The sequence below is a fragment of the Lonchura striata genome, chromosome 3, assembly GCF_046129695.1.
Source record: "Lonchura striata isolate bLonStr1 chromosome 3, bLonStr1.mat, whole genome shotgun sequence".
Taxonomy (NCBI): Eukaryota; Metazoa; Chordata; class Aves; order Passeriformes; family Estrildidae; genus Lonchura; species Lonchura striata.
The window spans coordinates 65,184,265-65,207,725 of NC_134605.1; the positions used below are offsets into that span (position 1 = coordinate 65,184,265).

Genomic DNA, 23,461 nt, shown 5'->3' on the forward strand with positions numbered 1-23,461 from the left:
GGTTTATACCAGTAAACAGGATTGCTTTAAAGGCCAGAGAGAAAACAGAGAAGTTTAAAATTCCAGGTGTTAAAAAACATGAAAGAAAACACCCAAACTCCTTATTACTACTGAAAAAGACTACAATAAAGCATGCCTGAAAAGAAACATACTAACCAGTATTGATCCATAATAATCTTGCAGAAGAGCATATATGGGATATTCACACTATTGCTTTTGAGGCTTAGAAACTTCCAGTAATTGCTTGTATCCTTCCAACCACTTGTGTATGCTATTAGGGTGGCTGAAAAAGTGTTCTGTCCTGAGGTACCCACCCCAATCTACATCAAACACTATCCCGAACAAAACCACAGTTTGACTAAACAGCAGCAGCAAGAGATTAAAAAAAAAAATCCTAAAATCCAAGATAGCAGATGGTAAATCTCAAATTGCCAAGCTTTAAGTAACAAGTATGTGCCTTGAAAGGAAAAGAAGCTTGCACCTAAAATTATACTGTGCTGTCTGCTTTCAGAGCAAAAGGACATTTTTGGACTTTGTTATTAAGAGATATTTTCATTCTTTGCTCTTCATCTAATGATAGCTCTGTTCTTAAGATGCTATTAAAGGGCACTTTATATTTGGCAATCTGGATAACAGAGATGAGGACATGTCATTATTCCTTCATTTTGCCTGAATGTTTTAACTTTTAAACTTTTTTTTAGCTTTTAATAGTGCTTACAAAGTAAAGGGGGAAGGGAGAGAATACATATACTTTAATCAGGTTTGGTTTAGACCACATAGAATAACACATTAGAAAAGAAAGGCAATTACTTAAAAATAGTTGTATTTATATTTCACAATCTGCTCAAATACTGTTTGTTGGGGTTTTTTTTGGTTTTTTTTATAAACTTTCTCTACAGCATGTTTTAAAACAAGTTCTTCACATTGCTTCAACTATGTACTTATGGAATTTGAGGGAAATAGTTCTGGTTGTTTTTACAGTTTAACACATATACAGTACCAAAAGGACGGTGGTTAGTCACATGCAGTCCATATGAGATTCTAACATGACATTTAGTGAATTTTCTGATGTTGACCACCCCTTTGATGCTGAAGGTAATGCATCTGTGGAAAGCAAGGACTGTAGATTTGGATTACTGCTCTCTGCATCTTCCAGTTTTTCAGTGTTGTCCTCCCAATTAATGTGGAATCTTGTGACTCTGGGATTAGATGCCAAAATATTCCTTTGAAGCTGGGAAAGAAGAAAATACATGGATTGTAATGTGTACATCCATATACATATTTTTTTCTTTTTAGTCCCTATAGCCTTGTTTGCATAAAACAATTTATTTAAAAAGGGAATTCACTGTGCATCTATAGCTACTTATGGATCAGAAATGCACTTACAGTACACCACTTACTAATTTTCCCTAAAATTCTCCTCAGCAAAATAACCTTTACTCACTCAAAATACTCTCTCTCAAGCAAAATACACTTTCTCAAGAGTATTTTAACTGTTCCGCAAGGTCAAGGCTGTGAAAGAGATCCACAAGTAAAGTGCAAGTGTTTATTTTATCTACCTTTTAGTAAAGCAAGTAACTTCTATCCCACAAGGATTTTGCAAACCACAGTACTTCATCAAATTTTGCATAAACTTTATGGTATTTGCAATACCTATCAATTCCATCAACTTCTCATCTTCATTTAAAAGTACAACCTTATTCTTAAACTACCAAACATTAGACTGCTTGCACTAAGAGCATTTATCAACTGTAGTTTTAAAATAAAAACATTTATATTTGGAAGTTACTAACACTGTGGCAGTGGATATTATTAGTCATCTGTCTTATTCTCATGGCTGGCCTTCATTTTCTTTTGAAAACATGTTGCATTTGTTTATGTATGCAGAAAAAAAAAAAAAAAAAAACCCGCCCAAAACAAAAAACAACAACTGATTTTTCTCATTTTGAAAAGGGGTAAAAGCTTATATATCTACTTACCTGGAGGATGGCAACTTAGAGACAGTGGACACTCACTACAATATTTAAGACTGATCACATGAAAGGTTTGATTTTATTTTCCAAGAAAGTGTATTCTCATTAAGTATTTCCTGACACCTTATGCAAACTAAAAAGACCATTTCTTTATTAGAACCTAGTACAGCTTATTACCCAATAATTAATCAATCACATTAATAACCTTCTATTTGTGCATTTTCATTTTGTTCCCAAGTCACATAAAGAACTCTATACAACCCTATGATTGCTTTTGCTGTTCTCTTCCATAGCAGCAAAGCTAGCTTTTTATATAAACAGAGAATGAAGATAAGTAGTTCAAGGCATTCTAAATTCAAGTGCTTAATGGGAGTTGCCATTTCGGCATTGACAACGAACATAACAAATAAGTTATATTTTAAATGAAAGAAATAAAGAAGAAAGGAACATACCCAAAGTTTAAGAATCCTCAAACTTTACTGTCATTTACAGTTTGTTTTTTTTTTTTTTTTTAGTATCTGATCACTGAAAATAAAGTTAAGCACAGAAAAACACACTATTTCATCTTTTAATTCTAGTCCTGGTTTAATTACTACCATGAAGGATATGTGTTTTTATAACTTTATCTGTATACTTCTTTTGCCAAATTAGACATTTATCAGATAATCATCTAACCAGGCTACCCATGCTCTCTCCTTTTACACTTAATTTATTCCTCTGTTTGTTAAAGTTTTGCACAAACTGTAGGTCTGACACTAGAGCAGCTGAGTAACAACTGCAGTAAATTAATATCTACAATTTAGTTCCAGGTTGATGGGCCTAGAAAAAATATTATTCTGTTTTTCTGTAGAACACAGCCATTTTGTAAACAGTGGTGCAGGTGAGAATAAATCCAATGGTTTACTTCACAGTCAGTGTGAAAGTACAGACAAGTCTTCAGGATAGTGGAAATTTTTTGATGGTTTCTCAGTATTACCTAAATTTATGACGAGTACATGGCATTTATAGTCTGTCCCCCCAAGTATTTTCTGTTATTTGATGCCTTATTCCATGCACTTTATCAAATCACTTGGGGTTTCGGTTTGTTTCTTAAAAACCTCTTTCTATAAGCACACCTCTGATACACGACTAAAACAAAACATGCCTTACCTTAGAAAAATCTGGCTTTACGGGTGGATTCTCTCTCAGTTCTGTTTCAGTATATTCATTGTTTACATAGTAGCCGACTCTAATAAATTCTTGACCTCGGTAAGTGCACGTAATTAGCACAACTGTTACACCTACTGCATCTGCATCTGGAATAAGCCCTGGGTTAGGTGCATCAGCCTAAATATGAAAGGGAAAGATAAATTAAAATCGATAGCACATGCCTACCTAGCAGGGGAATCTCAAGTAGTGTGTTTCAGCAGCTAAGTAATGACTATATTTAAAATTGTTCCAAGTTAACCAGAAAATATACTGCTTTCACAACATCAACCCTAGATTTAGAACACTATCCTCTAACAACAGAATTGGAATACAGTAAAATTGTTTGCTGACATTTCTCATGGGCAACTGGCCAGGTTTGATCCAAAACTCCTTTTAAATATATGGTCAGCTGAACCATTGTTCAGACACGGGTACCAACATCATTCCAGTTCTACAGTGCCACAGTTCTCCAGCCCATCTTGGTAATTCAGCAGGGCAAGATTATTTTCTCATACACCCTCAAGGTTGAATTGGTCTGTATGTGTGCTCTTAACAAGACTACATCCTTAAAACTACAGACTGCAAATTATATTTCAGCAAGAAAAGGGATGAGCTATGGTAAGCCTTGAGCTGTTCTACAGATTCCTAGGGAAAGAATGAAGTCCTTTCTCTGGCTTCATTCCTAATACCTATGGTTCATTAAAATGAATGCAGTTAACTGCATCATCTCTCCAAGACACCTGACATTTTCTACCAGTATGCAAACCTAATTAATATGCAACTGATATAATCTTCCTCAATTCCTTACTTACCATGGCTCTGCAGTTACTTATCAATAAAATTTGCCTCATAAGATGTGGCTCGCATCAGTCCCTTAAAATGCCTCCTAACTACCACATCTATTGATAAAATGCAATGCCTGATTCTGCTGCAGGATTTAAAATAACAGCAATCCAGGCATACTAAAACAGCTTCCTATTTACAATTCCATATGAAGATCTGAAGTCAACAGTGAACACCCATGTTGTGAGAACAAGCTCGTATTAATAATGTGTGTTCAGATGGTTTGGGTGTAACAAACCTCACCTAAAGACAGGATGAATGAATTCCTGTTGTCCTCTCATTCCTACTTTTCTGTAGTATTTATATGATTCAGCATGGTGAAATTTGGGAGGTGCTGCTCATGCAGCATTGGAATCTACTCCTTGCCACTTCAATTCTAAGCCTTAAAACTAGTCTAGCTTTTTGTGAGAAATTGTAGGCACTTCACACAAGAATTAGATGAGTCAGCCCTCTCAGGTAGAAATACACCCAAGGGAGGAGAAGAAACCAGGAAATCAGGTAGAATTCATCTTCCTCCAGCCCTGAAGGAAATAAGACTGAATAGCTTTACAGCTAGCACAGGGGAATGGAAAAGATGGCCAAGAAACAAAAAAATGGAGAAGCTAAAGGAAATCACAAGAACTGCCAATACAGATTAAATCATTAATTCAGTAGTTCTTGTTCTAACAGTGGCCAGAACTACCTGATCACTTTAAATTCCACAATAATGGGCAACAGAAGAACCATATTCTATTTAACTTCCCATTAAACTCAATTCACATTCTAATGCAGGATCTTGGTCTTCCAGGTTCCCACTGTCATTTTCTGTCTTGTGATATCCTATGACACAGTTCTGAACCCAAGGAAATACTCTGTTCTAATCCTACTTATCTCTCAAACATTGTTTTGCTGCATGAAAAAGATACTGAAGATTGTTTAAAACAGTTTTCTCAAATTTTCAACTTCTTGGTTTTGTCAACCTCTTAATTACTCGGGAACCAATAATGATACACAGATGGTAGAAAAAAATAAGAGCTTGGTATGACCAAATGACAAATAAGCAGATTATATGCAAAGAGATATTTTGGTGGGCAGAGGCAGTAGATTAATTTTTGCATAAAAATCACTGTCTTAATCTGCCATTCTTCTGCTAAAAATTACTTAAGAATTTTATTAAATCAGTCCTTATGTTGCCTTGAATTATCTTGCTTTTCCACATGATATTTATTCTCATAGCTATTGCTGCAGAGTAGGTAGCAAAGGTTATATGCGCACTTAAGGATAGTAAATTATTTATGCACTTGTATGCTCAAAAATAAGTTTCTGTGATTTTATTACAAATTCCCAAGAGAATCAAGAAGAAATCAGGTTTTACTACGTATGTCTTGGGATTTAGAAACAAACAGGCCAAACTGTGGGCCTTTACTATTGAAACCCTTTTAAAGGTAATGTTTTGGGGTTTTAAAACAAAGAGCTGCTTTTGTAAGTCTGAAAAGCACAATAATTGTCCATCTTTCTGTAAGGCTGAATTTCCAACCTGATTCACATCTATTTTTTATCTAAGGTATTTTTATAATCCTTGGTAATCTGTGTGGTACTCCATTTTAGTTGCTATTTCAGCCATTTTCCTATCTAGAAAAATCTACAACAGATTATCTGAAAATTTTATACTCCTCTGCAAAGGTCCTTTCCTTATGCTATTCCCCATGAACACAATCTCTTTTCTTTGTGTCACATGCCTCCTGCATTTCTGTGCTTTGCCCCATTCCTGCCTTCACTTGCTTGTTTTCTCTGTATCCCAGGCTGCTTCAGCTTGGTGAATAAAATTGCTTCAGTCATCAGCAAAGGCTTCTTGCAGCACTTTGCGTTTTGGTGGTCTCCTGTGTACGTACATATTTGCTAAATCCTACCCTCACCTGAAATCCAGAGCCTTTGGAGCGTAGTATACTCAGACCCAATCATACTTCATAAGAAATAAAAAGTATATTTAACAGATGGGATCTCTTACAGGACCTACTCCAATCTAAACAAAATCTCTATACATCACTTCCTGATTTAGCTGTAGTGTCCTTTATAACCAAGATACAATTTCTGAGTCCATTCTACAGAACCTGCAAGACCAGTAAATTTAGAGACCTGTCTAATCATACGGCAAAAACATGCCTTTTTTAAGGCACCTGCTTCTTGCTCCTTCCCATCACCATCAATAAAGAATCTTTGGGCCTTTAACTGAGAACAGTACATCTTCAAATTAGGAATGTAAATGCCAGCTAATTTTCCACTATACAAACACAACGTAACCCCTCTGAGAGCAATAGAGAATCACCTATTTCTGACCAATTAATGCCATAAGCTACAATGGCTTGATAATGGAAAAACTGTTAATAAATGATGCATTTGTTACACATCTGCTTTATTCATAGCATAGAAAAATTAAGCCTGGCTCCAAAACCAAACAGAACATTTCAACACTGATAAATGCAGCAACCTCCAGTCTAATCCTATTCCTTAAGCCTGTTCTTTAAGGAAAAAACCAAAACAAAAAGGCCCAAATAAACAAACACCCCCAAAATGCCAAATAAACTACCTTTTCTGGAACTTATAGGATTAAACAGGATTGCCTCACAAATGTTGATATTATTTCAAACCAGTTACAGTAACCATGACAAATAAGGGAATCAGCTTCATCAGAACTTTGGGGTTCTTTAATGCTCTTACTTCAGCATGCCTTTGTCATTAGTTAAGTGAATTTATAGCATTTGGGAAAATAGCAGAATTCTTATATAATAAAACATACTCAGTTTCTATCTGATTTTTTTTATCCAATGGATTTTGCTGCCCGTTTACAAAAATAAATGCTAGAAAATGTTTTAAATAAAAATTATAGTTTTGAATAAAAAACAAACAAACAAACAAAAACACCCCACCACCACAAAAGAAGTTATCCCAAACAAGAAAGCTTCTGTTAGAATTCGGGCAAGTCCACTTCAGGTTTCCCCCCTGCTTCTTACTGAGTTAAACAGAAACTAGTCTAGGCCAGTAAGTCATCTTAGTGTTGCTCTTTCCCCATTTTCTTTTCCTTTGTTATTCCTTATTAACTTTTGGCTTTAACAGCAGTATTTTACAGGACTGTCACATGTTCCAGACTTTTTTGCACAGTCTTAATCTACACACTAGTGTCCTAAATACCTCCCATTTACCACCAAATTTCTATCTTTATTTTATTTTATTTTAGAAATCACTGTACTTTGTTATGATTTAGCATGCTTAGCCAAACATCACAGTTGACCATGGTTCTGCCAAACAGAAACAAGCTTCTTGATTATTCTGTCTGAGACAAACTAATTTTACAATTAGTTTGTTGCTCTGATCCTCTGAAGGCATTGTCTACATTAACCTAGTGCTCCTGATTGTCTGAAACTGCCACCTCCAGCAGAAGAGGTGAGCCTTATAGTGCTGGTGTAAACCAGGCAACTGGCACTGCTGATTATGAACCAGACTGGTTAAAATTATCAGTAGCTATGGGAACTGTGCTTTTATCAGCTATTATTGATACCACAAATAAAAAATATAACCAAGAAGTATAAGGGGCAAGAAGTACAAGCTCAAGAACAGAGTTTAAAGGAAGGCATATCACAACTGAGGAGCTCACTGCAATTTTTTTTACCAATATTTTTCAAGTGCCTCTTAGTTTGATACAGTTATCCCTAAATAAATTAGCACAACTTTTAGAAAGAGCTAAATCAAACTTACCTGAAATACAAACATGTGTCTTCCTGCAGGAACAGGTCCAACTAAAACAGAGTCTAACACCTGATCATACTCTTCACTTTCAGCTGAACCCACATAAATTATTTTCCATTCCAAATCTACATAAAAAAGAAAAAAAACCAAACATTATTTATCATTACAGTTAGGGGGCCTTCCACTCTCACCCATCTACAGCTTTGCATAGCTAGAACTACTTCTTTGGCAACAAGCCTAAAATAACAAGGACCTGTCTTCATCAGAAAAATTTAGTGATGCATGACCCTGTCCTCATGAACCAGATCATCCCACTTTTTCTAGTCAGTTGTATCACAGGAATCCCTTTATTCTAACACTAAGGTTAATTTTCCTAATTTATACAGAGAACAGGGCCTTTTTACTGATTGGGTGCTGTGTTGAGCATCTTCTCAAAGTCTGTCAGAATGGCAGCAGCAGAGGGATAATGCCTATAAATCATCACATCCTTGAATACTGACTCCCAAAACCAAAATTCCCACCCTCCACACACACACCTCACAGCTTAAATAAATTACATAGATAATGGAAAGTAGTTAATTGAGTAAGAAACCCACTGGGTAAGCTCCAGACACACTAACTCTATGCTCCCAATCCTTCATATGTCACTTGTGTTACGTGGGAACTACATAAAATTTGATAGCATGACATTAATTTTTTCTAACTCGGCCTCTTCCCCACAGATGTTTTAAAGTTGAAACTGCAAATTAGCCCAAATTGGCTCTTCCTGGGTCAGCTTTTCACCTTCCCTTTTTGATTCAAAAACCAGTTATTATTTCACACATACAAAACTAATCTTGGAAGACAGATTTTGGGGTTATTAAAACAAGAGGAAAAAAATGACCACCATGACAAAAAACTGTAACACTTCTTAATTACTGTATCTTAAAAACTTACACGGTGTTTTTCTTTTTTTCCCCCTTGTGAACAATGCCTTGATTGCCTTTGCAAAAGCACAAACCTGTGAGCTATTACATTAATTCGATTAGCACACTCGGCAAAATCCAAAGGTCTGCCTCATGGTTTCTGGATGCAGGAATGGAATTTAAGCATAGAAAAAAAAAATTAGCACTTGGAACAGAATTTGCCTGCTTTAAGTTCGCAACTCTCTTTTCTCATTAGTGAATTCTTCTTGCTTATCTTATTTACTATTAGTGCAGGTTTAACTATCATAATAAACAGAGCAGCTTGGGAAGGGATTTTACTCCTCTGTACAACATATTTTCCCAGGTACTTTATCAGTTTTATATACCTTTTAAGCATGAAGCTGTTGCTAGTATTGCAGGGTACTCATCCAATATAATTAAGGAACTTTCTTTTCTGCATCTGACAACAAATTACTACTTAGAAGAAGTGAGGACTTCTAGGCTAAACTGCTTAAGACTAGCCCACAATCCTGTGCCATTATTCTCGAACAGTGTGAAACTTCCTCTAAACAACTCATAGTATTTAGTACTAAAACTAGACCTTTTAAAATAAAGTTTAAATGTTATTTAAGTATGTTGACACAGAACAACAACTTTGAGAAAGAGAGGGCTGGAGTTAATGGATTTAATTTTAGGATCAGTGTTGCAGAGGAAAACAGCAGAGTAAACAGACGTATTAGCATAGGAAAGTTAAGGCAATGACTTTTCAGCAAGTAAACAATGTCTGTGTTTAATCTTATTTTTAAATGTGGAAGATAGCAGCGCTCATCCCTAATTTATCCTAGTGTCTAACTTCCATGTTGGTGGGGGAAAAGAACTGAGAATTTCGCATTGGACCACCTATAATTCTTCTTATCACAACTGTCCAAATTAACTTAATCCTGAGTGTGAGGAGCACATCACATACAGGAAAAGCCTAACATATTGCAGAGCCCCTGTGACGGGCACTGCCACTGCGGCTGCCACGGAGGGGCTCCGATGCTGCACCTCTGATGGGGCAGGCCGATCGGAGATAGCCAGGCAGCAACGTGGCGGGGCACGGAGCACAGCTGAGTTGCACGAAGGCAGGAGACAGGCTGCGGAGGCCCGGAGGAAACCCTGGCTCAGGCGAGACTTCCTCCGAAGTTCCCGCCACGGCGGCGTCCCTCCTTTCCCGCGCTGTCACCGTCCCGCCGGCACGCGCGAGTACGCGCTGCTGCAGAGGCAGGCGGGGAGAGGCGAGTTAAACCGCAGCGACAGCGAGCCTGCCAGGGCACCTTAGCCAGGACAGCAACTCCCCTCTCCTCAGCCGTGCCCTCGCCCCTCCGCCCGCGGGGCTCTCCGGCGAGCAGGCGGCGCCGGGCTCCGCCGAGCGCCGGCCGGGCAGCGTCCTCTCCGGCTCGCAGGCAGCCCGGCCGGGCGGCCTCCTCCTGCTCTGGGGCGGCGGCGCCCCGCATTGCCTCCCTCGCCCCGAGCCGTTCGAAACTCCCGCCCGCGGGGCGACGCGCGGCCTCTCGGGCGCGTCCCGCGGCCGCCCGGGGGGCGGCGCTGCGGAGCGCGGCCGGGGCGAGGGCGGCTCGCGGCCCGCCCGGCTCGGGGGAAGGCGGGAGCGCGACGGCGGCCGCGGCTCCGGACGGGGGTCCCCGTGAGGCTGCAAGGTCGGGGCCGGCCCCCACCCGCTGGCGGCTGCCGGCAACTTTCGAGTGACTTCCAAAAATAGTGGCAGGCGGGCGGCCCCCTCCTCCCCGGCGGGGGCTCCCGCAGCCAGCGCTCCCCTCCGAGCCGTACCCCCGACCCCGCGCACCTACGCGGTCCGCGGCTGCCTGCTGCTGGCATGCGGGGCCAGCCAGTCAGCCCGCCCCTACCTTCCACCGTGATTTAATTTTTTTTTTTTTTTTTTTTTTTTTTTTTTTTTTTTTTTGGTATTAAAATGGAGCACGAGGCCATCGAAACGCATCCCCCGGAGCGTTTTCCGCGTTTCGAGTACCGCCGGGGCTAAACAGGCAGCATCCCGTGTGCCCGCGGGGATGCGCGGCCGCCGAGCCCGGTTCAACCCTCCTGTCTCCCGCTCGCTCCCCCCACGCACACACAAAGCTGGCAACATGGCTACCTCCACTCTAACAAGTTCCTCGCAACTTGAGGCAGCTCGCCGCCTCGCCGATGGCGGGGAGAGGCGGCGGGCCCGGCTCGGCGCCCAGGGCGGGCGGACACCGCCAACTTTCCCCGGCGCCGGGCTCGGCGGGAGCGGCACATCCCCTCGCCCGGCCGGCACGTCCCCCCGGTTCGGCACGGCGATGCGGCGGAGCTGGAGAGACTGATAAATTGTAGGCGCAGGCCTGTGCAAAGTTTAAGCCTTAAATGCCCCGAGCTCAGAGCCCGGGGTTGCAAAATCCGTATCGGGGAGAAAAATTCTACTCACCTTCAGACAGGTCCTCTATGCACTCGAATGTGATTTCGAACTGGAAAGGATTGTAGAAAGGAGAAGGATTATCCAACACCACTACATTGTTCACCTGAACCTTTGCCATATTTTGGAAAAAAACACAAACAATAGGCAGAGCGTCTTAACGCCGCGCACTAAAGTCCTCCGTGCCGGGCTCCCGCACCGCACAAGCCCCCGCGCCGCTGCCCGAGCGAGGCTGCAGGGCGGCGACTTCCACAAACTTTTTTTTTTTTTTCGCCTCCCCCTTTTATTTACACCGGGAACGCTCCACACTGTTCGCCGCTTTCCCTATTTCGCTCAACTACAGCCCATTCTGCTCCTGCTCGCCGCCAGCGCCCGCCCGGATTGGCCGCTCGCCGGGCGAGGGCCCTCCCTCCGCGGGCACGGCGGGCACCGAGCGCCGGCCAGAGCGGCCTCCGCGCGCGCCCGCCCCGCGCCGCCCCCGCCGCAGCGCCCCCGCCCGGCGCGCGCCGGCAACGGCCGCCGGCAACCGCCAACGGGCCGGGGCGGGGCGGGGCGGGGCGGGAGATGAGCCGGGTGCGGCTGAGGGAGGCGCGGAACGTCTGCTGCTCTGTTTCCCGGAAAAGGACTGAGCTTATCTCTTTTCTTCTTCTACTTCTGCTTTTTTTTTTTTTTTTTTCTGTTTTTTTTTTTTTCTCTTTTCTTCTGTGTGCTTTAAAATCCAGGCAAGGGGAAAATCAGGAGGAACGATCTTACCACACAACTTGTCAGATCTCCACTCACGACCAAAAGGGACTCTACCTTATTTCAAAAGCTGTTGCCTTGTAATGATTTTATTTAAAAGAGAAAATTAAGTCCTAAGATGCGACTTCATTTCAATTGCTGGCATATAGCTCAAGGGACTGTGTTTACCCTGCCTACCACAATGACTTTTATTAAAATTGATAAGGTTTAGATTCATCTATAGAAAATGCATCTTGTGTAAGTGTATTATATTTAAAGTTGTGAACCATATGAGCTGAAGAAGAAATTAATTTCATTTCAGAATGTTCCATCTTCTGCAAGTTGTAAACAATGTAAGACCACATCCAGCTTGGAAAGTGCCCTAAGCTGGAAATTGAGGCTGGAAGAATAGTAGGGCAAAATAGCATACTAAATTAGAACCATGGGTAGAACAGTGACAAAAATATAACCTTTTGTCCATTCACTTTAGGCAAAAAGTTGAAGAATCACTATATCTCAGTAAGACAAAAAACTGCTTGCAACTACAGCTCATTTTAAAGTTTTATTTAACCTTATTTATAAAAGGGAAGATTCAGAAGTTTTTTAAATAATCCTAATTTTTTTTTTATATGCTAAGATTGTGCAGTATTGTATAAACAGCAACTGCAACACTGGCTGCTTGGGAAGAGGGAAAAACTACTCTCAGTCCAGCATTCATGATGAAATTGTTCCCAACACCTCCCAGAACAAGCACTTTTCCTGTCAGAATGCACAAAATGAGTCTAATCAAGTAGGAACGTGCATTAAGCTTTCACCATCCCCTAAGAAGAATGAAAGCAGTGATTCACTTACAGCCTAAACCATCTTGCCTGTGGTGCTCCACCGTGTGTGGAGGGACGCTCTCAGTTTGGGATCATTTCAGCACTTTGGGTTTTTGTTGTGCTTTGTTTGGTGGGTTTTTATCTTCCTGCTTCTGTGCTGGTTGTGCTGGGTGCTGGTGGGCTCTCGGGTGCCAGGAGCACCCCCAGCTCAGGGCAGTGGGGCCGGGCAGTGGTGCCAGGCTCGTGAGCCTGCAGCCCACGGCAGTGGCCTTTGGCCAATGGCCCGGGATGTCCGTACCGGGATACAGCTCCTTGCTGGCTGGGGAGCCCTGGGCACAGTGGGCTTTGCTGGCGGGGTGCTGGGTGCCCCGGGCAGGATGGGCTGTCTGCACGGCCCCGAGTGCTGCTGCTGAACCAAGCGTGCCTGTCACACGGCCGTGCTGTCAGGAAGCCATCCCCTTCCTCTGCTGGCAGAAGGCTGGGGTACCCTGAAGCACTACGAGACAGGACATTTTGCCCGGGCAGCAGCACTGCCAGCGAGAGGCCCTGTGTGCAGCTGGAGAAGACATCTTGTGTGGTGGCAGGAGCCTGCAGCAGAGGCCATCCCATGGCTGCCATGCACAGGGCACAGCGCCGAGCAGAGTGATGCAGCACTGCAGTGCCAGTGACGTCCCTCACGGCCCCGGGGAGAGCAGAAAGTGCCCGTGGCTCCAGGGGTGCAAGGTGTGTACCCCCAGCACAGAATATTCAGAAATAAATAGAGCAGCAGAATATTCAGAAATAAATAGAGCAGCCAGGCTCTAGTACTGCCTAGTACTCTGTGTTTCTGTATTCTGCCGTGTGATTGATTGCCCACGTTGTTCGGCACACAGTCCAGGAAAACCAAGAAAGATTGGACATGGTGGAGCAGAATTCTTACTACAAGTTGAAGTACATATTATTTTATCAGGAAGCATTTAATTCCAGTAACTTTTTGCTGGTCATTTGCAAACAAATAAGTACTATGGTGGGCTGCACAGTGATGAGAAGGTCTTGATGATGAGCCAAATGGTGAGGCAGGGGGGATTCTTGTGCAGTTTTTGCCGTAGAATTGCAGGAGATTTTAGGCTGGTTGCAGCTTGTCAACTACTAGGATATTTTGAGCTGAGCACTGGAATGGAAAAGAAGGGCTAAAGATAGAGAAGAAGCAGGGAAATAGGGAATAGAAAGATTGGAGGGAGCTGCACATACTAGCTAATGAGTGGACATTTCCACAGTAATGTGGGGGTTTTGTCTGGCTATCCACCAAGTGTTGTATCATGTGTATATTTACTGGAAAACTTTTTATTTCTTCCCTCATTTCATTCTTGGCCATCTTTGGATTTTCATTTTTGCCTAATGCTTAGAGGAAACCAAAAACTCATAAAGAAATTTTAATTTTATTAGTTTATTTTTTTTTCCAAGCTTTGATTTGAAGCTCCAAAATTTCTGTCCATTTTAATAGTTGATGTGGAGGAAGACCTGAATGGGTGCATTCCATAATTTTACAATTATTGCCTTTGCCTCAAATTTCAGTATGATCTACCAGATCTAGTATTCATACCCTAATCTTTTTTGTTCATTTAACAAAGTTCTAAAACAAGTCACAATCCAAACATGGGAAGCGTAACAGAATCCGCTCCACAGCTCCAAGCTAACCTACCTCAGCACTAGTGGGATTTACAGCTGGTAGCTGTAAAGTGAGTTAAGTTATGTGGTAGAAGTACATGATAGACCTTTCCTGCTGGTTTATCCTCTGTCTATGGCTCAAGCCACTGTGCTGGGTCCCTTTCTTTCACTCAAGTTTACTCTTGCATTTTAAGGAAGAGACTGACTGAAGTATTTGATTCTTCAGGTTTGACAGTGACTGCTGTGAAGGAATTTGGGGAGTGGAATTTGGAAGCTGGAGCACTGGTGCTTGCAGATGGAGGCCTCTGTTGCATAGACGAGTTCAATAGTATCAAAGAACATGACAGAACCAGTATCCACGAGGCAATGGAGCAACAAACCATCAGTGTTGCAAAGGCAGGGTAAGTGGCATATTAGCACATGTAAGAAACCAACACGAGATTTTTTTCTCTTGTACTTATTTGTTGGAGGGATGCTGATTAAATATATTTGTTTTCTTCATTGTATGCAATAGTTTTGTTGTCAACAATATTCCTAAACTAGACAAGTAAGCATTTCATAGGACAGTGCACTAGACCAGAGGCTACAAGCAATCAGACTAAATACATACCCTCTTCGCTGCTGGGTTTTCAATCTACTGCTACAGGATGGGGCACTTTTCTGCAAAGACTTGGCATTCTTTTTCTTGCCTTTTGCTACAAGTGGTTGTAATAATCTTATGTGAAATGAGAAGCTTTGTGACTTTTTTTGTTGCAACTCAGAAAGTGGGGCTTCATTTTTCCAAAACCACAAAATCACAGAGTCATTAAGTTTGGAAAAGATTTCAAAGATCATCAAGTCCAGCCTATGCCTGATCACCACCTTATCAACTGAACCATGGCACTAAGTACCATGTCCAGTCAATTCTTGAACATCTTCAGGGATGGTGACTCCACTACCTCCCTGGGCAGCCACTTTTTCAGTGAATAAATTCTTCCTGATGTTCAGCCTGAACCTTTCCTGGCACAGCTTGAGGCTATGTCCTCTTGTCCAGTAAAATCCAGTAACCTTGGTAACCAAAGCACATCAGGAGATTTCAAGGCTGCTGTATTTTCCAAGAGATTTGCAGGCTGCTGAATTTTATATGTTGGGTGTGGCATAAATATAAACTTCTGTTTACTTTAAGTCCTTCCCTTTCTTTTTTCAAAGTAGTGTGTGTTCAAATCTGCTATTCCCCATACTACCCCTTCCCACCACTTAGATCTTTGAGCTCATATTTCAATTTATCAGTTATATGCAGTTCTTATTCAGGCCCAAATTATTTTCTGGCTGGTATTTCTGACATCTCTGCTACTCAAAAGGCATCACCCTTTCCACATTCCTTCTTACCACCTTCCACTCAGCTCTTGCTCTAGTTGCATCTTGGCTTATCTACCTGACCATGTCCTTCCCTTATTCTGAGCATCTCCATCCTCTTCATCAGACAGCAGACAAATAATCACAGAAGATTCTGAGTTGAAAGGAACCCACAAGGATCATCAAATCTAATTCTTAAGTGAAGGCCTGTGTGGGGATTAAACCGATGACTTAGGTGTTTTTAGCATCATGCTCTTACCAACTGAGCTAAACTCAGGGTCATGTTGTTCTCACCTGGGTAATTACCAGCCTTTGCCAACTGGGCACAAATACGTGGATCAATATGGTCCCGTCTCCTTAGTAAGACAGGGACATATTTCAGCTTAGTTCCTTGATGCAGTTGATTGGATTTGATAGACCCAAACAGTTTGCTAACTTGCACATAGATGCTCAGTTGTTTAAGGACTACACATAATAAGGATTTTTTCAATAGCAACTTAGCACACATAAGTTAAGCACCTTGTTAATTTAGGTCTTATTTTGGTGCATGGGAGAATAAATTTTTTTCCTAGGCTAGTGGAAGATCTGTGGTCCTTCCTCTCAGTTACAGGAGAACTTTGGACATGAGGCAGCAGTTACTCAGGAGCTGACTAGAAATAGCTCAGTGACAAACCAAAATTAGAATGCTTCTGCTGCTGCCTTACCCAAAAGGAGTACATTTGGACTCCTAGAGTAAAAATAATCTCTCCTTATATCCACAAGCACATGCTAGGAAGAGTGGAAAATGGCTGTTTCAGTTGGTATGGTTGCCATCACTGTTAACTTGGGTTCATATTCTTTTTTATACACAGGAATAAAACTTACATTCATGTCACATTTTATTTTCCTCTCTTAGAAGATGAGTTAAGCTAAAGTGTTGCTTTCCAGCATTCAGAAGTGTTTGCATATTGTACAGTCCTGCAATGTAATATTTATTTCTGAAAAGTAGTGTCGGTTTTCACTATTTAAGGATCTAGCTATGTACAGAGATTATTTGTGGCGATGTTGGTTGGTGCCTTTTGGTATCCAGATCAGTGTCTGTCTAGTTGCTGTTCTCTGACTGGAAAATGATGTACATATAATAAATATTAATACAATAATTGTGTACGTTATTTAGCTCTCATGATCTTTCAAGATAAGATGTGGTTTTTATAGGATAAAACCACAGAAGTTTTTAAGCACTTTGAAATCCTTTTCCCTATCTAATTTAATTCAACCACAATGTTCACCATACCTTTCTCTAGCTTGGTGTGCAAGCTTAGCACGAGGACAACCATCCTAGCAGCAACAAACCCTAAAGGCCATTATGATCCCAATGAATCTGTCTCTGTCAACATAGCTCTTGGCAGTCCCCTGTTGAGCAGATTTGACCTGGTCTTAGTATTGTTAGATACAAAGAATGAGGAATGGGACCATATAATTTCATCCTTCATCTTGCAAAATAAAGGTAAGAGTAGTCTTTTTAAATCATAAGGTGTTTTGTTGGGTTGGGGATTTTTTGGGTTGGTGGTTTTTTTGTTTTTCTTTTTGGTTTGGTTTGGCTTTTTTTTGTTGGTTCATTTCTAGTTTTGTTGCTTGTTTGTTTGGGGTTTTTTTGCTGTTTTTAAAAATTATTTTATTTTATTTTCCACCATTTTTTAGTTTGCTATTCTTGAATCTTTCGAATTAATCAGTGTCTACATTTTTGTCCTGGTGGTTTTCTCTTTAAGTAAGAGTAACACAGATTACTAATTAATTAAAAGGTGCGAGCTGAGAACCCTCTACTTTTACTCTGGGATCATTTATAAGAGATTTCAGCCCAGGCTGCTCAGTAAGTGGATTGTTTCCATCTCGCACCTTTACGGTGTTTGATCTTCAGATCCTATATGCCTTGTAATTGTACTTGCTTTTAATCAGAAACTTAATTCAGTCAGAACAGATCAGAGATGCATGTGCAGCAGGGCTCAAAGAATGAGCAATAGCATTCCCCATGTGGAGCTTTGTGCTCTGGAATGAGGAAAGGCAGTGTGATTTGATTTTGACCATCCCCTTCCCCATCCACGTCATGGAACATGACTTAAATCCCCTTTACAGAAGAAGTGGTTAGAGGAGGCTCCTTTAGCTAGCTTCCTTAACTTTCCAAAATATTTTCTTACAAAAAATGTTCAGAATGTGGCAGGTAGCTCTTGGCTCCAACAGAGTAGGTGAAACAGGCAGAGGAGGTGCATACACTCATGTAGCATCTTTCATTCTAAAGAGCTCCTGAGCACTTGGCACTGCCTGTGCCATCTGGTGGGCAGTGAGGCTGACAGCAGTTCTATAGAAATAATGGAGGCTTTACTGTGGATTTTGATATGGGAGGGATCAGATGGTGTGTAAAACTCTCGACTGGAATTTGACCATGTCCTTGAGGACTAGTGAACAGACAACCGGTGTGCCCCAAAAGTACAGTGATGCGTCTTTCATAGTCACTTGTCTATTTAGCAGGAGTTCTTAGGAAGGAGATTGATGCCTGTTGTTACAGAATTACTGACAAGGGTGTTGTAACGCAGGCTGCCCAAGCAAATCGGAAAAGCTCTGGAGCATGGAAAGGATGAAGACCTACTTCTGCCTTATAAAAAGCATACAGCCAAAATTGTCTGATGAAAGCAACCTGATCCTTGTTCGCTACTATCAGATGCAGCGTCAGAGTGACTGCAGGAACGCTGCTCGCACCACCATCCGCCTGCTAGAGAGCCTGATACGCCTTGCAGAAGGTAAGGCCTTGGCATTTTTATTTTTAGGCTAACAATTAACCTTTATGAAATGAAGAGAACAGTATAATTATAGCCAGTAAGCAGAGTAGCAGCTTTTCCGTGGAGGTAGGGATAGGTGATGCTTGTATGATCTTGTTTTATCTTTCTCATCTAAAGAGCCTTGGGGTTGGAGATTTTGAGTGTGAGAAAGGATGTTATTCTTAGACTATCAAAACCAGTTTTAATTTTGACATTCTTATGTATATAATAAATACTAAAACCTTTGGAAGAAGTCACATTCAAGAGAAAAGTCTCAGAAATTATGTGTCTTTATAAGAGGCAATCTCAGGAATTACGTGGCTCCATTTGAGTCAAATATTTGCTTCTACTCTGAAATTAATATAACAAAATAAGTGTATTTTTTCTCAAGTATTAATAATCCTAAAATTAATATCACATAAAAGATCACCTATTTTTTGTTTCCTGAAGTATTAGTAGTCAAGCCCATCTTTTGCCATGCAACTCAAAAATTTCCAACTCTGAGTTCAAGTAATATTTCAATTATAAGAAAGAACCCAAAGTAAGCAGTAAGTCTCTGTAGTAACATGAAACCCAAGGGAAGCAGTAAGACTGTAGTAACCTTTTATAAAATGACATATTAAATATTTTCAGAATAAATTTAAAAGAGGGTACTGTATTCTGTATAGCAAGCATAAATGGCAGTGTAGCGCCTCCTATTTTAGATATTTGTGTTTTGTTCTCTATTTTGAGGGAAAGATATTCTCCATTTAAGTGAAAGACAGTCCTAACTTTTCAAGATTCACATGTAATTTTCCCATTTAGTTTTTCTTCCCTTCTTAACAGTTCATGAGATTGGGGCTTTTAGTAGGATTTTGTTCCTTCAAAGTATTATTTAGTTGATATTAACTAACCTGTCTTTCTATTCCTGACTAAGAACTGTGTGTGCTTCCACGGCCAATTAGGAAAAAGGCTTCATGTGGTAAATTATTTGCATTATATCTATTTACAAAAATCACTTTTATTTTGCTGACTGACGAAAGAGAAGGAAGAAGAAAATGAAGCTATTGGAGAGAAAAACATTTTAAATAATACCAACTCTCTGATACAGACCAGGTAGAGGAATACATTTTTTCTGACCTGTGATGAAAATTAGATCTTATTTTTTACTCTATGGTGATGACATGTGCCTATGTAGCTAAGGATATTTAATATCACACTCTTTGTTGTCATATCCAGCACTTTACATTTTTTAATTGCTGAATTTTAAGCATCTTTATTCTGTCACTGTAACTGCAATTTGAAAATTACACCCCATTGTTCATGAGAAAAACTAATCCTTCCTGTTTCTGGTGAAATTGACATTGAAATCAAAATCATTGTATTTATTTTTAAGTTATGCCTGTGCATGAGTGTTTGAGGGCTGAAGAAATTTGAAGAAATATCTTGTTCCTTCTAGTAAAAAAAAAAAAATGTTTTTTTACTTCAGTAACACTTGAACCCATTTATTTTTTGATAGCTCATGCCCGGTTGATGTTTAGGGATACTGTGACTTTGGAAGATGCTGTAACTGTAGTGTCAGTGATGGAATCTTCTATGCAGGTAAGGTTTCCTGCAGACACTGCCATTGCTGCAGTACCACATTCAAGGGATTCAGTTTTACATGTAGACATGTGCCAGCTCCCTTCTTCTCATTGGAAAGGATTTAATGGATTCGTGCAAAGTAGGCAGAGACCTTGACAAGTCTTTTTTAGTCCATATTGATTGTTGAAATCCTTAAACAGAGATTATAGTTAGAGATCTGGCGTAGGATAAAGGCCTGCTACTGTTTTTATAGACTATGCTGTCTAAGTGAAGTTTTGGCATACTGCTGGCTTTTGGTAGTCTACATTTTAAAGTCATTTTGAGGCAGAAATTTTGTGTATATCACTGTGTTTAATAGCCTCTAGCATGTTTTTCTTCCATGATATGTATAGTCACTCATTAATTAGGTAGGAGAGAACCAAATGATTCTTTGGAGCACATTCAGTTTCCTAGACCTACAATTTGTTTTGCCATTAAATAATTTTAAACTATGTTGGTAGTAATAGTAAAACTCAGAACATATAGAAGACAAATTTTATTCTTAGAAAACTTAAAAAAATTCCAAAACTTTGTTTGGTCTGAAAATCATTCATTCCAGTTACCACATGGTTTTATGTAATGTTTCTATGCAAAAAGGCATTGAAAAAATGCTAAGAGTTAGATTTTGGTTTACTGTAATATTATTGTTAGGATGTTGAAAAAGCAGCACATTTAGAATTAGTAAAAGAACTGTGAATCTGATAGAAGGGGTTTTTAGTAGAAATGTGGAAAATAATACAAACACCATTACTTCAGACAGAATACTTTTAACATAAATAAATCTTCAGGCTTTGGAGTAGGAAAAAAATTACCATAAGTAGATTATCCAAAGTTTTATGCATGGGGTTTTTTAGCACATCTGAAATGCTTGGGTTTGGCTGTGTCAGAGATGGTGTACTCTACTACTCAGCTGACTGATCTGATCCAAAATGGCATTTCCGATGTTCCTGTATTGGTTGATTTGAATATTTTCAAATTAAAACAGTTTTACAGAGCACCTATTAGTTCAGTGGGCCTGAAAGACCTTTGTGGAAGTAGATACGCTCCTTTTTTTGGAGACAAAGCTCTTCAGGATAGATACACAAAGTCACATATGGCAGGTAGGCACTTGTGATCTCCCCTGTCCTTTCAGTGAGGGTTGAGAGACTAATTGCAGTTTGTGCCACAGATAATCTATTGCACAACATTGCAAATGGAATTTATCTCAAAAATACTACAGGGCCTGACCTTATTAAGTAGGAAAATTATTTCACTGTCTGCTGCACTTCATCTTGCACTATTTTGAAGAGCTCAGCTTTTCAATGACAGCACTGCATCAAAGTTAAAATATGAAGCTGTTGAAACTGCAGAAGATACCACGTTAGTCTTCATTAGATGTGATTAAACCTGTAATTAACTAGATGGAAAATTTATGGGACAGTGGTTTTAAATTAATATAGTTTTGAATATAAGAACTCTGAAATACAGATTTTTTTTTTTTGGTAACAGATCAAAAAGTGAAACATATGTATATAATAATAATGAATGTATCCTCTGTGTGTCTCTCTACCGGCTCAGCACAAGTAAATGTAAAAGAATTGTTTTAACTGTTGGTCACTGATTCATTTTTATACAGTCCTGCCCTCAAGGGCTGCAGGTTGACCTGGCCAGGGTGAACCCACTACATTGTGTAACAAGTTTTTGTCTAATAAGAGTCGGTGAGAAATTTGCCTGAATTATGACTGCAAAAGATTATCTGGGAGTAGGTGGTATTACCATCTTTGCTTCACTCTTAGCTTCTTATGAGCAAGTAGGCAAACATGTTCATTTCTGCTAGGAAAATGCAAATTTGAGATTTGCTATTTAAGGTCAGATTTTACTTTTCTTCTGATAAGTATGAATAATAACTGAAGTAGTTTGTGTTTTCAGGAAGTGGTTTATTTGTTTATTAAAAAACAGATAAAAGTGGCATACAAAAGTTTATTTTCAGAAACAGATTCCTTCTCTAGAAAAAACATCCCACAACATTTTGTACAGATACATTCTGTGTTTGCTGCCTAATTGTCAGTCTCTAGAATGAAGTTGTAAATGAGGAAATGTCAGTATCATTCTGGAAGGACTGGCTGCCACCTTTTAGCTCAGCAAACTCCGTCTTTGACACACTCTTTGCAAATTCTACAATAAGTCATGTTCTTGCCAGTATAAAATTGAAATTCACAGTTCTTCTGTGGCTGGGTATTTCTTGTGAGCTCTCTTGGGTAGGAAGACTATCACATTTTCATCATCAGCCAACTTCATTGAAGTTTTTTTGTTTTGTTTTGCCCTCTAATTCACCTTTATATTTATCTTTCCTACTTTGTTTTTGTAAGCATATTCCAAATCCCCCGGCTTGATCTTTTCTTTGCCTCATTTTCTCTTGCTAGCATTGCCTCCCTCCTTCTCTTGGTTATGCTTCCATCCTTGGTTTATTCTCTTTCCAACCCCTCTCCTTTTGCTCCTTTTTATAGTTTGTCTTTCCATCCCTAGACATTTTACATCTTTCCTTTCCACTAACTTTCTGCTAAATACTCAGTTTTAGATCCTCTGCCCTCAGTTTGCTGTGGTTTTGCCATTTGGTTTCCTTCCTCTACTCAAAATGATATCTCAGAATATCAGTGGAGCAGGCATCTCAGAGACATGAGCTCCAGCACAGGAATGAAACTTCACAGATGTCTTAAATTCACTTGGAATTTCACATGCACACATAGTATTTAAAAGAAGCTCCTTGTGATGGCCAAGTGAAGGACTGAAATGCCAGTGAGGGCAAGACATTACTGCAGCCCATGGCTGTATATCTCAGGATATGCAACCACATAATCCTCTTTTTTTCCACTGGGTCCTTAGCTCACATGATGACAGTACTCAGTCTGAAAGCAACTATCTTCTGTCAGTGTTTTGCTCAATATTTTGTTTATTACCTGCTGTCGTAAAGGTAATATTCTCAATTTCCTAAAGTGTTTTTCTTTGGAATTAATCTCCAGTGACCTTGAATATTTTAGAAATATCGATTCACCTATCTTCACAGAGTCCTTGTGAAATGATGGGATGGTGCTACTCCTCTGATCTGGAGCTGAATTATGTACAGTCCAGAAGAAATTGCCAACTAGATCATACCCCTGAGAGATGGTTGGGGCCCCAGTTTCAGAGTAGTAGCACTTTAAGTGAGCATGTTTTCTGTTACCTACAATTTCCTCTTGTGCACATACCACATCAGGATCCCATATAGAGATTTGTTTTCTTTCTTTTCTTGACTGGCTCTTTCTGTATCACGAGAACTGGAACATACCATCGGAGATGGAATCTGGTCCTTTGATTCCATCAGAGATAGATTCTCATCTGCTTTTTGTTGTTCTAACCAAGAGACTCAGTCCCTGCCTCATTCCCTATGGACCGTCCTGAAGCAAATACAGTGGAGGGGTTCTGCTGGAGCCTTTTCCATGCCAAGAGA

At 40.2% G+C, this 23,461-nt stretch overlaps 2 protein-coding genes across 2 annotated transcripts in view; one reads left to right on the forward strand and one right to left on the reverse strand.

Moving 5' to 3' along the window:
* Window positions 1–23,461, forward strand: part of MCM9 (minichromosome maintenance 9 homologous recombination repair factor) — a 48,371-nt gene that overhangs the window by 19,378 nt on the left and 5,532 nt on the right. The window contains exons 8-11 of the mRNA XM_021540858.2: window positions 14,493–14,667; window positions 16,885–17,087; window positions 18,172–18,375; window positions 19,892–19,974. Coding sequence (XP_021396533.2) covers window positions 14,493–14,667; window positions 16,885–17,087; window positions 18,172–18,375; window positions 19,892–19,974 — 665 coding nt within the window. The remainder of the gene's footprint in view (window positions 1–14,492; window positions 14,668–16,884; window positions 17,088–18,171; window positions 18,376–19,891; window positions 19,975–23,461) is intronic.
* Window positions 738–11,517, reverse strand: ASF1A (anti-silencing function 1A histone chaperone). Its single transcript, XM_021540857.3, has 4 exons — window positions 11,091–11,517; window positions 7,737–7,852; window positions 3,123–3,299; window positions 738–1,231 (listed from the first exon to the last, which is right to left on the reverse strand). Exons 1-4 carry the CDS (start codon window positions 11,197–11,199, stop codon window positions 1,019–1,021), a joined length of 615 nt encoding a protein of 204 aa, XP_021396532.1. The 5' UTR covers window positions 11,200–11,517; the 3' UTR covers window positions 738–1,018.